The 14,151-nt window shown below is 40.1% G+C and overlaps 1 protein-coding gene across 3 annotated transcripts in view; it reads right to left on the bottom strand.

The window, feature by feature from the left end:
* BPTF (bromodomain PHD finger transcription factor) overlaps positions 1 to 14,151 on the bottom strand; it is a 151,395-nt gene that overhangs the window by 102,896 nt on the left and 34,348 nt on the right. For all 3 annotated transcript variants that reach the window (XM_025361545.1, XM_025361547.1, XM_025361546.1), the window contains exon 3: positions 6,492 to 6,715. In XM_025361545.1, the coding sequence (XP_025217330.1) occupies positions 6,492 to 6,715 (224 nt within the window). The remainder of the gene's footprint in view (positions 1 to 6,491; positions 6,716 to 14,151) is intronic.

Raw genomic sequence — 14,151 nt, 5'->3', positions numbered from 1 at the left:
TTACTATATTTTAAAGAACGTTTTATTTGGAAAAAGAAAATGTAGTTACCGATTATCTGTCTTTCTTAGAGGAACAGATTTCCTTTTTCTTTCTTTCTTTTTTTTTTTTTTTGAGACAGAGTCTCACTCTGTTGCCCAGTCTGGAGTGTAGTGGCGCGATCTCGACTCACTGCAACCTCCGCCTCCTGGGTTCAAGTGATTCTCCCACCTCAGCCTCCCAAGTAGCTGGGACTATAGGCATGTACCACCACACCTGGTTAATTTTGTATTTTTAGTAGAGATGGGTTTCACTATGTTGGCCACGCTGGTCTCAAACACCTGACCTCAAGTGATCCACCCGTCTCAAAGTGCTAGGATTACTGGCATGAGCCACCACGCCTGGCTGTCTTTGAAACATAACTACACCCTATAGCTTTTCATAACCAAATCATTGTACATCCTTCCTACTTTCCCAGTGATATTTAATGAAAATAAAACCAACAAAATTGTTTTAATTGCCTACTAAGTTTAGACCATTTAAATTGGTTGAAAAACACAAGTTGCATAACCATAGTTCTCTGATTTTCTATAAAGATTCTAATTTCAAACAGTCTGTATTGTTAAACACTCTTGTATAAATGTGTATATGTATATATGTGTATATACATACACACATTCACACTAGTTTCAGGTTCAAAAAGTATGGCAATCATAGCCGTAAGAAAAATAGACCAAAAATAGGGCCGAGCGCAGTGGCTCACACCTGTAATCCCAGCACTTCGGGAGGCCAAGGCAGGTGAATCACTTGAGGCTAGAAGTTTGAGACCAGCCTAACATAGTGAAACCCCGTCTCTACATAAAACACAAAAATTAGCCAGGCGTGGTGGCACACTCCTGTAATCCCAGCTACTTGGGAGGCTGAGACAAGAGAATTGCTTGAACCTAAGAGACAGAGGTTGCAGTGAGCCGAGATCATGCCGCTGCACTCCGGCCTGGGTGACAGAGCGAGACTCTGTCTCAGAAAAACAAAAACAAAACAACAACAACAAAAAATAAAAACAGACCCAAAATGTTCAGCAGAGAAAAACATTAAAGGATGAAAGAAAATTACATTGTATCTCATCTATACTAAACATGCATATTCTATAAACAAGTATATTCTACACTTTGCATGAACATTTTTCAAAACTAAATAATTAACCTACCAGATTTTAGAAGCCATCTCTACTTAGAAAAAATTCTTCTAAAAATAAACTTCCTTCAAATAAGCAAAATAAAGCATTTCATAATTACCATACAGGCACAGGATAAAGCAAATATAGTAAGCTGTATATTTAGCTACAAATATATAAAGTATAGATCTAGACAATGAATATATGAGTATTTACTGTATCATTCTTTTTTTTCTTTTCTTTTTTTTTTGAGACAAAGTCTCACTCTGTTGCCCAGGCTGGAGGGCAGTGGCACAATCTCAGCTCACTGCAATCTCCACCTCTGAGTTCAAGCGATTCTTCTGCCTCAGCTTCCCAAGTAGCTGGGATTGCAGGCGTGTGCCACCAGGCCCAGCTAATTTTTGTATTTTTAGTAGAGACGGGGTTTTGCCATGTTGATCAGGCTGGTAACTGTATAATTCTTTCAATCTTTCTGTACATTTGAAATTTTTCGTAAAATATTGAGGAAAAATGGAGAAGAAAAATTGAACTATCAAAAATAGAATTAAACTATCCTAAGGTAGACACATGTGTTTGTATAAAAACCAGAGAGTTGTATATTAGAAATGAAGTATTTTGTTTGAGAGGTTAACATCAAGTGAAAGTCATCAGGACAGGCTACAATTCTGAAATTCCTGTTATGCTGTAAATTATTCTTGGCCATTATCAGAACCCCAGTGGTTTCCATTGTTTTCATCTCATAAAACCAAAAGTTAAAGAGCTTTATTATATATTATTTTGGGTATTTACCTGGACTGGGTGGTCCTAAACTGACTATTATAGCCAAGATTTTGGTTACCAGAGAAAGCAAATAAAAGTTAACAGTGGTGGACTGGTGTTTTAATGGGGAATTCTTCTATTTGAATGTTCAATTCATTAACAATACACTCCTTAAAAAGGTGCTGGGGCCGGGCGCCGTGGCTCACGCCTGTAATCCCAGCACTTTCGGAGGCCGAGACGGGCGGATCACGAGGTCAAGAGATCGAGACCATCCTGGCTAACACGGTGAAACCCTGTCTCTACTAAAAATACAAAAATTAGCCGGGCACGGTGGTGGGCGCCTGTAGTCCCAGCTACACGGGAGACTGAGGCAGGAGAATGGCGGGAACCCAGGAGGCGGAGCTTGCAGTGAGTGGAGATCGCGCCACTGCACTTCAGCCTGGGCAACAGAGCGAGACTCCGTCTCAAAAAAGAGAAAAGAAAAAAGAAAAAAAAAAAGGTGCTGAGAGGATTAAAGAATTGTAAAACACCTAGTTGAGCACCTGGCCCACAGTAGGCACTCAAAAATGTCAGCGTCCCCTTCTCTTCCCCAACAATTTTCAATTCTCATGAATCCCTCCCCTCCTCCTCTAGTACCAGGTTGATGTTGTACCTTAGCCAAAAAAAAAAGGAAAGAAAGAAAAAAATATTTATGTCATTGTTGGGGTCCAGATCTCACCATTAAACCCAAGGTACAACTCACCTTATTTCCATGTACTCCATGTAGTACTAAGAGAATAACTGCAGGTTGCAAGGCAATCTCACAGCACACAAATTTTACTCATCTAACTTTCTAAGAACATATTGTGGCCTAAAGCTCGATGCTCTCTATGTTGTTCTCCATTACTATAAAACGTTTAACTAAGTGGTTTTTGTTTTGTTTTGTTTTGTTTTTTAAGACAGAGTCTCGCTCTGTAACCCAGGCTGGAGTGCAGTGGCTCACTACGAGCTCTGCCTCCCGGATTCACACCATTCTCCTGCCTTAGGCTTCCAAGTAGCTGGAACTACAGGTGCCTGCTACCACGCCTGGCTAATTTTTTTTGTTTGTTTGTACTTTTAGTAGAGACAGGGTTTCATGTTAGCCAGGATGGTCTCGATCTCCTGACCTCATGATCTGCCCGCCTCAGTCTCCCAAAGTGCTAGGATTACAGGTGTGAGCCACTGTGCCCTGCCGGTTTAACTAATTTTTAAAAGTACATTACATGCTGAATTATACTGAACTATAACATGCTCATTGTAGGAAATGCAAAAAACACGAAAAGGAAACCAACTACAATTTTACTATGCTAATTGGTTATTTTTTTAATGATAAAACCTAATCCAGTTGGTTATTTAGAGGAAGAGAATTTAAGTATCTCACACAGTTTTTGCATGGTACTTTACTTAACTCTCCAACACGTAGTGTTCTATCACATGATACTTCATAATGAAATTTATCAATTCCCCTGTATTAACATTTTTAGGTTTTTACATTCCCCCAAATCAAACCACTGAACACTTGATTGTCCATTCCTGTTTTGATTTTGTTCTTTAACTATGATTATACTGTATATATAATTTAATACACAGAAAATATTTTTTTTGTTTTTTTCCATTTTTATTTTTTATTCTGGAAAATATTTTAATTCAACGTACTTTATAAAATCCTATCTCTTTTTTTTATTTTATTTTTTTTTTTGAGACGGAGTCTCGCTCTGTCACCCAGGCTGGAGTGCTGTGGCCGGATCTCGGCTCACTGCAAGCTCCGCCTCCCGGGTTCCCGCCATTCTCCTGCCTCAGCCTCCCGAGTAGCTGGGACTACAGGCGCCCGCCACCTCGCCCGGCTAGTTTTTTTTTGGTATTTTTTAGTAGAGACGGGGTTTCACCGTGTTAGCCAGGATGGTCTCGATCTCCTGACCTCGTGATCCGCCCGTCTCGGCCTCCCAAAGTGCTGGGATTACAGGCTTGAGCCACCGCGCCCGGCATAAAATCCTATCTCACACTGCCTTTTAGGGGACTGAAGATGGTTCTCCATTGTTGTACTAAAACACAGGAGAGCAAAAAGGGATTGGTCTATTTTAATGCCATGAGTCACAAAAGGAAATTAAGGGGGGAAGTGAGCTGGCTGAAATTAATAAAATTTCCTATGATTTGATCTATATGGAGGGGAGACTAAGGCGGAGATTGTGTTACTGCAATTACTGATCTCCCAAAGACTTCTGAATACTAAAAGTTTTCTAATAAAAAAATTACACATTTTCCTAAACAGATCTAACAGAGAAATACTTTCAACTACCAGAGATGAATAAATATAATTCATGGTAACTAAGAATGCTTTTTTCTGAAGACAAAGTATATTTGCGCCAAAGAGTATTTATATGTGAGAGCCTATCATTCTCCAAAAATATGCATGGATTCACAGGAATATTGATGCAGAATATGTGAGAACAAGCTTGGATACAGCTATCTGGGTATCTTTATTAAATATAAACATTCCATTTTTAAGCAAATGGAGAATGGGGAAAATTAATAGGATTATATGTATAGCAGATAATGCATGCAGAAGAGCAGAACTCAGAATCAGGCACTTAACAGTGTACTTGCAGAATCTTACCTAATAATTTTATCTAAGCTAAAACTGAAAAGGCACTACAGTTGGCCCTCTGTGGCCAAAGGTTCTGCATCCTTGGATTCAACCAACCTCAAATTGAAAATACAGTATTCTCAGGATGCAGAACCCTTAGATATGGAATGCCAACTTTTCATATCAGCAGATTCCACATGGCCAACTGCAGGACTTGGGCATCCACGGATTTTGCTATCTGCAGAGGGCTCTGGAAGCAATCCTTGAGAATGCTGAGTGATGGCTATATTAAACACAGGTAGTATTTATTAAACATGCACAGAATACATCTGGCGGCACAAAAAAATATATAGCAATAGTGATTGCCTCCGGAGAAAGGAAGGTCAGATTGGAGATTATGAAGGAGACAGATTCATTTTTCACAGCATACCCTCTATACTATTTAAACTTTTGAGACAACAGCATACCCTTTATACTATTTAAACTTTTGAGACATGTATGTATTTATAACTTAAAAAAATAAAGAGTTGAGTAACAAAGTAAGGTGACATTGAATTACGACCTAATAAATATCCAGTTATAATCCAGTAAGTATAAAATATCCATGAATGTATACTCATAGAAATAAATGCTGAAAAACTAAATGAATAAACAAATCTCCTGTGCAGAAAAATTCCAAATAATTGATGTAGATATTGTCCCTTCAAGAAGGTAGAACATAACTCCCCACCCCCTAAGTGTGGCTGTTTACAGTGACTTGCTTCCAGAAAGTACAGTATTGGGGAGTTGAGGGATGGGGGAGGATGTGGAGAAACCTGACAAGCACTGCCTCAACCAGGGGACCAAGGTTGACATCATCAGTGGTAAGTCACGAGGACAGCATGCACTCTTGATAAGAAGATGAGAATTGTACTTCACCTCTGTGGTCTTCCTCCCCAAAATGCAAAAACCTAGGCTAACCATGAGAAAAACCCATAATGAGGGCTTTCTACAAAATACCTAATCAGTACTCCCCCAAACTGTCAAGGCCATCAAAAACAAGGAACGTCTGAGAAACCGACAATCCAGAGGAAAACATGATGACTAAATATCACGTGGTATAGGATCATGAGGCAGAAGAAGGACATCAGGCAAAAACTAAAAAAATTTGAATAAAGTATGGACTTGAGTTAGTAACAGTGTATCAATACTGGTCCATTAGTTGTAACAAATATCCCACACTAATCTAAGACGTTAATAACAGGGGCAACCAAGTACAGGATATATGGAAACCCTTTACTATCTTTGCAACTTTTGTATAAATCTAAAACTTTTCTAAAATTCAAAGTTCTATTTTTTAGAAAGGCAAAAAGTTCAAAAAGAATATTATTTCTTAAAATTAAAAACTGGAATGTCAAAGAAGTTTAATAAGACACTTGAATTAAAGAAACAAACTAACATTTAGGGAATATTAGTAATGACCCAAGGCAGAAATAAAACACTCAAATGTATAGCATCCCTAATTTATGTGGGAATGAACAAGGTTCTCTTGGGAAAATGAAATATGGAGAACAAACGTAAAATATACACAGTCATGCACTGCTCAATGTTTCCGTCCACCAGGAACCACATACATGACGGTGATCCCATAAGATTATATGTATTACCTTTTTAAATGTTTAGATATGCTTAGATACATAAATACCTGCCGTTGTGCTACAACTGCCTATGGGATTCAGGACAGTCACATGAAGTACAGGTTTGCAGTCTGGCAGCAATAGGCTATGCCATATAACCTAGGTGTATGGTTTGTGTAAGTGTACTCTGTGATGTTCACACAATGATGACATTGCCAAATGACACATTTTTCAGAATGTATCCCCATCATTAAGCAATGCATAACTGTTCTTGAAAACTTTATTTTCAAATTTTGCAGTGATTTCTTACCAACAGTTTAGCTCAGACTTAACAAAAATAAAATGAGAAAATGCCCCTCTCACCATTAGCTGCCGCCAGAAAGGACTTGTTACTGCCCCGAGCCTTATTGGTCAGGTCTTCAGTTATGTCCATGTGTCGGTGGATTTCTTCACGCATTTCTTCTAGAATTTTGCAGAGTTCTGCTTCCCAATAATCTTTGTCTAGACAGTCAATTAATTCTGCAAGCTGGACCTTTGTGCTGTAGTACCAAATTTTCTTTTCATTTTCATTTTCTGTATCTTCTTCTCTGTTTAAAAATAGGGGAAAATATATGTTACACATAATGCCACTTATCTGACAGTTCATCTACCCAGTGAAAAGTTAAAACAAAGCTTATGCACTAAACACTCAATATAGGTGCTCACAAGAGATCCCTGCAGGTCTTATTCAAACACGATTTACTCTGAGAAAGGACATCTAACAAACATGACACAAAGAAAGATGACCTCAAAATTCAGAACCTCGTGAGAGTACTTTGTAGAAGCCAGTTTCGGCTACTTCTCAATCAACTTTAAGATCATCAATGTAACAATATGATGAGAAGAATGTATTTAGAATTATTTTAGAATAAAATAAATTTATTTTAGAGACAGGGCCTCACTTTGTCGCCTAGGCTAGGGTGCAGTGGCACCATCACGGTTCACTGCATACTCAGACTCCTAGGCTCAAGCAATTCTCCTGCCTCAGCCTCCCACGTAGCTAGGACTACAGACATGTGCCACAACAGCCAGCTAATTTTATAATATAGTTTAGATATATTTCCAACAAAATGGTGTAAATGCTTTGCTAAGCTGTGGTTCTTGAAGGGGTTATCTCAAATAATATCTCATCCCTCTTCTCTACTTCTGGACAATCGAAGCCCAAACTGGAGAGAAGGGGAGCTTCCTCTCCTGCCTAAAACTCTCCTAAAGTTCCATTCACTTTTAATGGAGTTAAAGACTTTAACAGAGATGGTCACTAACTTAAATCAAACAGGCAAATTAATGTCTGGCACTAGACGTAGAGAAACATATAATGGTATTTCTGTCCGCACTCAAAAGGAATTCCAGAGTATGCGTGCAGCACCTGATGAGAGTGAGTCTGATTTTCCTGTTTACTCAATGGCAAACTGAGGGAACTGAAAGAACTGGGCTTTAGGAGAGATCTGGCTTTAAATACACTTATTTGCTTATAAGATATGTGGACATGGACAAGATACAAGCTCTCTGAGTCTCTAAGCCATTCTATTTACCTCACTTGTAAAATGAGGATATAATAAAACCTGCCTGCAGGCCACTATAAGACTTAAAGGTGTAACGATAAGGCATCTACCACAATGCCAGGGCACATCAGTGATCGAGAAATGTTCAATATTATTATTAAGGTAATAAATGAAAAACAATTTAGCAGCATTCCAGGAAGGAGTCATCCAGTAATTCTGAAGAAAGAAGGCCTATATTAAATCACAGATAAATAAAAGGATATGGGTGGAGTACCCTTAATCTGAAAATCTGAAATCCAAAATGCTCCAAGATCCAAAAGTTTTTGAGTGCCAACATGCCATTCAAAGGAAATGCTCATTGGAGCATTTCAGATTTTCAGATTAGGAATGATCAACTGGTAAGTATAATGCAAATATTCCAATGCCCGTAATACTTCTGATCCAAAGCATTTTAGATAAGGGATACTCAACCTATACGGTATTCACTGACTTAACATTTTTCTTCTTGAAGCCACAGAAAGATAAATTCATTAAAGCATAAAGTAGCAAAACAGCAAATACCTGCTAATCCATTCAAAGAAAAGTTGGGGGTTTTTCTGGTCTGTTTTGTTTTAATTTTTTTCTTTTTTTTTTTTTTTTGTGACGGAGTCTCACTCTGTTGCCCAGGCTGGAGTGCAGTGGTGCAATCTTGACTCACTACAATCTCCACCTCCCAGGTTCAAGCAATTCTCCTGCCTCAGCCTCCTGAGTAGCTGCGACTACAGGCACATGCCACCACACCTGGCTAATTTTTGTGTTTTTAGTAGAGATGGGGTTTCACTATGTTGGTCAGGCTGGTCTCAAACTCCCAACCTCACGATCCACCTGCCTCAGCCGCCCAAAGTGCTGGGATTACAAGCATGAGGCACCGTGGCCAGGCTTTTTTTTTTTTTTTTTTGACAGAGTCTCGCTCTGTCATCCAGGCTGGAGTGCAGTGGCACAATCTAGGCTCACTGCAACCTCTGCCTCCGGGGTTCAAGAATTTCTCGTGCCTCAGCTTCTGAAGAAGGTGGGATTTACAGGCACGCACCACCATGCTTTGCTAATTTTTCTACTGTCAGTAGAGACAGGGTTTTGCCATGTTGGCCAGGACAGTCTTGAACTTCTGGCCTCAAGCAATCTGCCCACCTCGGCCTCCTAAAGGGCTGGGATTACAGCCATGAGCCACCGCACTGGGCTGAAAAGTTGTTTTTTTAATACTTAAGTTACTTGGCCTATATACAGTTTATATAATCAAAATTATCTGTCCCTGTAAAAGTGACAACAGCTTTCGGTACAAATATACATTATGTATGTATATTTGGTTTTGGAGTTATAATGTGGTTCTGTAGAAGCTCTGGTTCCTATAAGGCCTACCACGTTCCTCAGGTTCACCCAAACTGGCCCGGCTTCCCTGAAGTTACCACTTGGCACACATTCTCAAGGACTCATAGGGTGGCAAAGAGAAGACAGGCTGGCAAGAAAAGGTTTGCTACAAATATAATTAAGAGTAAAGATACATATTGTATGTCTACATTCTAAAGCTTCTTTGACTTTTACCTAGGTTAGATAAGTAGAAGGTTAATGACTAACAATAAGTTTCAAGTTTCATTTCTAAACAAACTCATAGAAATGAAGAGTAAAGAACACTAGTGAGATGAGTTGAATAATGTCTCCCAAAGTTCATGTCCACCTGAAACCTCAGGATGTGATCTTATTTGGAAATAGGGTCTTTGCAGATGTAATTAGTTAAGGATCTTGAGATAAAAATCATCCTGGATTTAGGGTGGCCCCTAAGTCAAACGACTGGTATCCTTAGAAAAGGAGAGGACCCAGGGTGACACATAGAAAAGAAGGTAATGGGCCGAGTGAGGTGGATGATGCCTGTAATCACAGCACTTGGGGAGGCCGAGGCGGGCAGATCACAACGTTGGGAGATGGAGACCAACCTGGCTAACACGGCGAAACCCCGTCTCTACTAAAAATACAAAAAATTGGCCAGGAGTGGTGGCGGGCACCTGTAGTCCCAGCTACTCAGGAGGCAGAGGTAGGAGAATCGCTTGAACCTGGGAGGTGGAGGTTGCAGTGAGCCGAGATCCTGCCACTGGACTGAAGCCTGGGTGACAGAGACTCCATGTCTCAAAAAAAAAAGAAAAGAAAAAGAAAAGAAGGTAGCATAGAGGCAGAAACTGGAGTGATGTGTCTGTCTGTAAACCAAGAAATGCCAAGGACTGCCAAAAGCTAGGAGACAGACATGGAACAGATTCTCTTTGAGAGTCTCCAGAAAAACCAACCCTACTGACTTATGATTTTAGACTTCTGGCCTCCAGGACTGTGAGACAATAAATTCATATTTTTTTAAAGCCACCCCATTTGTGGTACTTTGTAATGGTGGCCCTAGGAAACTCCCAACTTTTGGTATGGGAAGTAGGGTGCTTACTGCTAACATACTCAAAAATGTGAAAGTGGTTTTAGAATTGAGTAATGGGAAGAGGCTGGAAGAACTGTTAGATAGTTGATAGAAAAAACCTAGGCTGCCTTGAAAAGATGGTGACAGCGAGATTGGAATCATGCTGCCAGCAAGCCAAGAACACTTGGGGTGCTAGAAGCTAGAAAAGGCCAAAAAAAGCAAGGATTTTTTCCCAGGGCCTGCAGAGGGAGCATGGCCCTGCTGACACCTTTGAGTTCAGACTTCTATTCTCCAAAACTGTTAAATAATCAATTTCTCTGTTTTAAACTACCCAGTTTTATAGTACTTTGTTATAGCAGCCGCAGGAAACTGATACAACTAGCAATTCAGCAATTAAAGACAAAAGCTAGGTCCTAAGCTCTTGGTCAAACAGCCCAAGTAGTGCTTAGGAGCACATTCTGGAGCCCGAATGCCTGGATTCAAATCCCGATTCCATCACTGAGTAGTTGTGTGATCTTGGATAAACTACTTAAAACTCTCTATGCCTCAGTCTCTCCATCTGAAAGACAGGGTGATGGTACGTATCCTGGAAGACGCTGCAGTTAGAATTAAAATATATAAAGTATTTAGAGTAGTACCAGCACTTCATGGGTATAACATACATAGTTGTCCTCATTTTCCTCACCTTATGAAATATATAATATTTACCTTAAAACAAATAACTGGGCTGGGCATGGTGGCTCACACCTGAAATCCCAGCACTTTGGGAGGCTGAGGCAGGTGGATCACCTGAAGTCGGGAGTTCAAGACCTGCCTGACCAACATGGTGATACCCCATCTCTACTAAAAATACAAAAATTAGCCAGGTGTGGTGGTGGGCACCTGTAATCCCAGCTACTTGGGAGGCTGAGGCAGGAGAATCACTTGAACCTGGGAAGCAGAGGTTGCAGTGAGCCGAGGTTGTGCCACTGCACTCCAGCCCAGGCAACAAAGTGAGACTTGTCTCAAAAAACAAAACAAAACAAAAAAACTATTGGTAGGATGGGTGTTTTAAAAAGTAGTATTTCAGGATGCAAGAGAAAAAGGGGTTCAGGGAAAGAAAGGGGTGCAGGCAAAGGAAGCTCTAGGAAGTAGCATAAATAGGCTGAGACCTGAAGAATGAGTTAGTTAGCCAACAGGTTTTTAGGTGCTTTTGTTTGCTTTTTATTTGGTTTTAAGTGTTAGAAACCAAGATAATTAAATGTACAAAGTTAGGGATCTGTGTTCAAGAGTCTGAAGTTTCTGTTAAGAGCAAATGGGGGCAGGCGCGGTGGCTCAAGCCTGTAATCCCAGCACTTTGGGAGGCCGAGACGGGCGGATCACTGGGTCAGGATATCGAGACCATCCTGACTAACGCGGTGAAACCCCGTCTCTACTAAAAAATACAAAAAAACTAGCCGAGCGAGGTGGCGGGTGCCTTTAGTCCCAGCTACTCAGGAGGCTGAGGCAGCAGAATGGTGTGAACCCGGGAGGTGGAGCTTGCAGTGAGCTGAGATCCAGCCACTGCACTCCAGCCTGGGGGACAGAGAGAGACTCCGTCTCAAAAAAAAAAAAAAAAAAAAAAAGAGCAAATGGAAGTAACTGTAATTAAAAGGTTTTTCAACTTAGGGGAAAGGAGACATGATCAAAATTGCTGTTTTAAAAAATCATCCAGCTATGTATGGCTGGACATAGTGGCTCACATCTGTAATCCCAACACGCTGGGAGGCCAAGGCAGGTTGATCACCTGAGGTCAGGAGTTCAGTATCAGCCTGGCCAACATGGTGAAACCCCGTCTCTGCTAAAACTACAAAATTAGTAGTTGTAATCCCACCTACTCGGGAGGCTAAAGTATGAGAATCGCTTGAATCTGGGAGACAGGGGGTTGCAGTGAGCCAAGATTGGGCCACTGCACTCCAGCATGGGTGAGACTCCATCTCAAAAAAAAAAAAAAAAAAAAATCTTGGAGGGTTGGGGTAGGGGGTTACATATAGACCACTTGACCACTTTAGGGTGACTGACTAGTCTAATGAAGATGACACTGGCTTGTATCATGGAGGGATAGTGGGAATGGAGAGAAACTGATTCAATATTTATTTTAAAGGCATAACAAACAATAAAGGAAAAAGTTTATTCCCATATTTCTAGTTTGAGCAGCTGGTGGGACAGTAATCCCATTTACTAAGACGAGAACACTGGACGAAGAGTAGGTAATGGGGGGAAATGATGAGTTCAGTTTTAAACATCTTTGAGGTGCCTGCTTTGTGGACATGTCCAGGAGTCTGCTGGACATACAGAACTGAACGCGGACAGAAGAAATTCAGACACAGGTCTGATGGCAACTAAAGTCAGTAAGTTAATATGTGGCTTGTACCTAGAATGGGGAGTAGAAAGCTGGATAGATTTAAAAGCATAGTTTAGTTATTTGGAAACTAAAAAGAATACAGATTTTTAAAATGCCGTTTAAAGGCGTGTGGTGGTTCACGCCTGTTGTAATCCTAGCATTTTGGGAGGCCAAGGCTGGAGGATCGCTTGAGCCCAGGAGTTCGAGACCAGCCTGGCAACACAGACTCTCTCTCTCCAAAAAAAAAAATATATAATGCTGTGTTCGCGTAATTTTGTTTAGAATGGAGAGTGACAGAAAAATGTACTAATCTAATCTGGTAATTTCTATTTCAGTAGGTCTCAATTTCAAAGGATTGACAGGATAAAAGCAATAGTTAAGACAGATTGGCCCACTTACATAATGAATGAAAACTGGCCTCTAAGTTATACACTGAGCATGTCTTGGCTCCTCAGGTGGACTATAAATTCATATATAAGAACCTTTTTTATTATATGCTTCACCAATCTATACAAATAACATATTTTAAGCACTTATTAAAAGCAATAATGGAAAACTTAATTTCTATAAAAATTGCTAACATTACAATTAAAACCTCTGCATACTATAAACTGTGTGAAAATTTTACCTGACTTTAAAATCATCACCAGGAGTCCACATACAATCTACCACAAAAGTACAGTTAAACTGAAATTATTTTAATCTCATTTTCATAAAAGATGTAAAATCTTTCAGATTTGTCAAAATTGTTGACACAGAATACTTAATTATCACTATGTTTATTTTTATTTATTTTTATTTTTTTTGAGACGGAGTCTCGCTCTGTCACCCAGGCTGGAGTGCAGTGGCCGGATCTCAGCTCACTGCAAGCTCCGCCTCCCGGGTTTATGCCATTCTCCTGCCTCAGCCTCCCGTGTAGCTGGGACTACAGGTGCCGCCACCACGCCCGGCTAGTTTTTTGTATTTTTTTAGTAGAGACAGGGTTTCACCGTGTTAGCCAGGATGGTCTCGATCTCCTGACCTCGTGATCCGCCCGTCTCAGCCTCCCAAAGTGCTAGGATTACAGGCTTGAGCCACCGCGCCCGGCCAACTATAGCTTTTAAAGCAAATAAATGAACAGTTTTATTGACAAACATAACTTAAGAATTTTACTGTTGCACTAAGAAAAATAAAATATTTGATTTCCTCAATAATGCATCAAAAATTCACCCACAGGTATTAAAAAGTCATCCGAGTCATGTGATTCCAAAGGTTTGCATTTATGTAACTATAAAATAGTATATATTTTGCTTCCCTGAATGCTGTTTCATATATTGATACTGATATATCAGGAAACAGAACTTTTCTGAAATGCCACTTAGTTTAGATTTTCTAAGAATGCCTTTATTTCAAATTTGTTAAGATTTCATAAATACTCACTGCAGAAATAACAAAAACCATTTTAGGATCTTTCTCCCCAAGTTATAAAGCACTGGCTTTAACAGCTAAAACAATGCAAGTTGCAGACTTCTCAAGAAGATGGTTTGAAAACTAGACTACAGTATAAAATAAGGTACTGAAAATACTCTCATAAAACATGCTCTGGCCGGGCGCGGTGGCTCAAGCCTGTAATCCCAGCACTTTGGGAGGCCGAGACGGGCGGATCACGAGGTCAGGAGATCGAGACCATCCTGGCTAACACGGTGAAACCCC

Source organism: Theropithecus gelada, chromosome 16, assembly GCF_003255815.1.
Source record: "Theropithecus gelada isolate Dixy chromosome 16, Tgel_1.0, whole genome shotgun sequence".
In the NCBI taxonomy this organism is placed as follows: Eukaryota; Metazoa; Chordata; class Mammalia; order Primates; family Cercopithecidae; genus Theropithecus; species Theropithecus gelada.
The sequence above is the reverse complement of the archived record's forward strand: the minus strand, read 5'-3'. Positions and strand labels throughout refer to the sequence as shown.